Below are 3,392 nucleotides of genomic sequence, written 5' to 3'. Positions count from 1 at the left end.
GCTGGCAGTGGGGAGGGAAATTTGCAAGGAGCAGGGTAACAATGCAGCATGTATTTTTTATTTTATAGTTGGACGGTGTGGTACAGTGAGGGGGGAAGCCTCTAAGATCAGAAACGTGAGCAGATGGTTGCCTGACACACAGTAGGTAATTACCCAATGTTTTGGTGAATAAAGGAGGAATCAGTGATTTTCAATCTAGAGATGCAAGTTTATTAAGTGTCTGGCAGCCTCCTCTACACCCCAACTTTACTATGCAGCTCTGGCCTGTGCCACATATAGGATGGGTGGTTCAGTCCCAGGGTGCCTCCGTCTGGTCTCTGCAGTTGGAAACGCCTCAAGGTTCTTTCTATCCAGGGAAGAAAGCTAGAGATCCTAGTGTAGACACGTGGTGGCACTGCACATGCATTTCCAAAGGAAACAATGCCCTGGGCAACGTTATCACACACCAAAGGGCCTCCAGAGTCTCCCTGAGGGCAGAGGGTAAAAGAACTCAGTTGCACTGGAGGTGGGCGGTCTCTGTCTGGGGCCCTGTGGGAGATCAGGTCAGGGCAGGTCTTGGCATTTGACTAGGTCTCAGGCTTTCAACCAGACTGATGGACCCTCCCTGCTTTTTTCTCCCCAGGAAGCCTCTGCCCATAAGTGGCTGTGGGACAGCCTCTCATCTGCCCCAGGGAGACAGGACCAGACATTGGATTGATGGAAAAGTTGAGGACACAGGGCTATGGCTAGTTCTCACTGCTCCAGGTCCCCACTAAGCTTGGGTGTGCCCAGGGCTGGGAACGGACAATGCTGAGTAACTCACCTTAAAAGAAGACTGCTCCTTTTTTGGGTCCCCCACACATATCTGTGTGGTTCTGTTATAGCTTGTGTAGCGACGGCTGCACACCTCGTCCTTTTGGATTTCCAGGTCCACCTCATGCAGTTTTTTAGGAAGGGTGATCAGGTCGAGGCGTCCCCAGCCGGCCACACTGCACACCATGCCTGGCTTCACCTCCTCTCCCTTCTTGGGCAGGTTGAGGGGTCTCACAGCGTCATTGAGTTGGGCCTTCCTCTGCAGCTAAAGGGAGAGAAAAAGAATTCTAATCTACCAAGGGCCCACAGACTCCAGGGATAGTCATGAATTTCCTTCTTCATGGCCCTGGGACAAGTAAAGGTTCCTACTAGGAAGAAGGACAGGAAGGACATGACAAAAATCCAAACTCCAGGTTAAAAGTGTGCAAGAACCATTGGAGCAATGGGCCCTACCTGCAGTAACATGATGTCATTGGAGATTTTATTTCTATTATAGTCTGGGTGGATGAAGGCTCTTTTCACCAGAATGACCTGCTGGGTCGTCTCACTCAAGTTGATGTTGTGGGCCCCCAGGGTGACTTCGATTGAGCTGCACAAAGAGCATAGGGAGATGTGGAGTCACAGTAGATGCAGCCCAAGGTCCATGAAGGAAAGAGGACTGCTGGGGACAGGGCAGGACTGGAGTGAGAGGAATTGCAGGGGATGGGGCCTGAGCAGCTTTGTGTCATCTGCTGCTTGGTAGCTTGGGCTAGATGGCAGTTCATAGAGCAGATTTAGGGTGCTCAGCCATGCGTGGAGCTTGCCCTTGTCTAAACAAAACCATGAATTTCTCTCATTTGTACCCTCAGCCTCCTTTCTATGTCACCTTTGATCAGTCCTTCCTGTCTTCAACAGGCCATTTGCAGTGTACTGCCCCTCTCTCCCCAAAGCTTACCTGTTCTCTCAAGAGCTCACTGTGTAACTGCGTCTGTGGCCCCTGAGAAATGGGAGCCCTGTGAGGTATCTGCAGAAGGGTGTGGGCCCAAGTTCCGCTCCTCACCTTCCACAGCAGTGAGCTGCTGTCAGCACAAAATCCTTACGCACAAGGAAACCCCCACATCTTCTGTTCTTTTTAGGCCCGATCCGAAGAAGTGCCATGTAGGGACGAGAGTGAGGCTTGGCCTCATGCCCCGCAATGATTTTCCCTGAAAGAAAAATTCTACCCTGTCTGCCATGCTCATGGAGCCAAAGGCTGTAGAGGGGTAGAGTGGGACAGACAGGAGCAGGGCTGGGAAGAGCTGGGTCACAGACAGTGGAGTGTAGTCATCAGCTGTAACCAAGTAGGGGGTCCTGCAGATTCCTTAAGAAACACTCTTGGTCTGCCATGTGACCCCCAAGACTCAGACATTCCCTCTGAAAGAAAGAAGAGCAGTCCTGATTGCTTCATTCCTACTGCGGTCCTGTATATGGGCAGACAGGGTCTGTGTTTGGAACAAGCAGTGAGTGCCTGCAGATCCTGGAAAATCCTTCCCCTGTGCTCCCTGGGTTTTTCTCCCTGCTGTCCCCAGGCTCACTGAGCTGCTGCTGGCCTGTGATATTCAGAACCCTTTGACTGAGAAATTACCAGAGAGGACTTAGACTGAAGCAGTCAAATACTAGTATTAAGAGACCAGGACACCACCAACTCTGGGATCCACTGGGTCCTCAGCTTCTTTACGAATCTTGGAGAAGGGAGTGAGTGGAGGTTGAGGGTAGATGTTAAGACATCAAGTGAGAATGTTAGTGGCCTTACTTTGATTACAGAAGCCAGCCCCCCTTTTCAAGATGCCAATTCTTAGGCAAGTATTTCTCACTTCCATCTTCCAACATTCTTCCATATGCTTTTGTAAAAAAAAAAAAAAAAACCCTCACCTTCTAGATGTCAAGGGAAGGGGAGAACACTCACATGCCCTCCTGGAGAGCAGCCTTGTGCCCTGCCTTCCTGCTGAGTTTTCATTCAACATCAAATTTTTAGTCTTTGAGGGGGTTCATTATAGACTTGAGGAAGTTCCTGGGGATGGACCAGGGCCATGATGTGTCTCAGTGCAGCATCTGAGTACGGTGAGCCAGTGTGGCATGGGAGTGGGCTTCTGTTATGGGGGATAGTCACTCACCTGCCTCCGCTATGGGGGCCAGAAGAAAGAACATCAGGAGAAGTGGCTCCATCTCCTCAGGAAGGTTGCTCAGGTCAGAGCTGCTGGTGTCTCTGCCTGGACTTCTGAGACTGGCGTTCTCTGATGTTGTGGCCCTGATCACATAAGGCACTTTCTCCATGTGCCTTGAATAACTGCTTGGTCAAGTCCAGGGCCTGATTGGAGTAAGATCTTATCAGTAACCACACAGACAACTGTGGCTCTTGACTCAGTGCTGACTACACCAGGTGGAAAGAGGAACTGCAGACTCCAAATAGGGCAGTTGGTGCTCCTGCATCAGCCAGTGTCAGTCCCTGAGCCTCAGAAACCCGATGGTCATGATAATGCATGCAAGAACCCCTGATTCCCTTGGATTTCTCTAGACAGGGTGATTATTTATTGAGGCCCCCTTTTTGTGAGACTTAGGGGTACTTGGGATGGCATTTCTTG

General features: G+C 50.6%; 1 protein-coding gene across 1 annotated transcript; it reads right to left on the bottom strand.

The window, feature by feature from the left end:
• Positions 1-381: 381 nt before the first annotated feature.
• On the bottom strand, positions 382-3,084 carry LOC150015993 (mast cell protease 1A-like). The gene is made up of 5 exons (XM_090270183.1): positions 2,925-3,084; positions 1,832-1,976; positions 1,246-1,381; positions 803-1,057; positions 382-528 (listed from the first exon to the last, which is right to left on the bottom strand). The coding sequence occupies exons 1-5, from the start codon at positions 3,082-3,084 to the stop codon at positions 439-441; spliced, it is 786 nt and encodes a 261-aa protein (XP_090126309.1). The 3' UTR covers positions 382-438.
• Positions 3,085-3,392: the final 308 nt, after the last annotated feature.

Source organism: Furipterus horrens, unplaced genomic scaffold (assembly GCF_987537825.1).
Source record: "Furipterus horrens unplaced genomic scaffold, mFurHor1.1.pri manual_scaffold_3, whole genome shotgun sequence".
Classification (NCBI taxonomy): domain Eukaryota; kingdom Metazoa; phylum Chordata; class Mammalia; order Chiroptera; family Furipteridae; genus Furipterus; species Furipterus horrens.
The sequence above is the reverse complement of the archived record's forward strand: the minus strand, read 5'-3'. Positions and strand labels throughout refer to the sequence as shown.

What these genes read in the sequence shown, in the direction of transcription:
- LOC150015993 (XM_090270183.1), bottom strand. Translation starts at nt 3,084, where the DNA reads ATGGAGAAAGTGCCTTATGTGATCAGGGCCACAACATCAGAGAACGCC. An exon ending in GGCCCCCATAGCGGAGGCAG is followed by an intron (nt 1,977 to 2,924) that starts GTGAGTGACTAT and finishes TTTTTCTTTCAG; the next exon opens with GGAAAATCATTGCGGGGCAT. An exon ending in ATGACATCATGTTACTGCAG is followed by an intron (nt 1,058 to 1,245) that starts GTAGGGCCCATT and finishes CTCTCCCTTTAG; the next exon opens with CTGCAGAGGAAGGCCCAACT.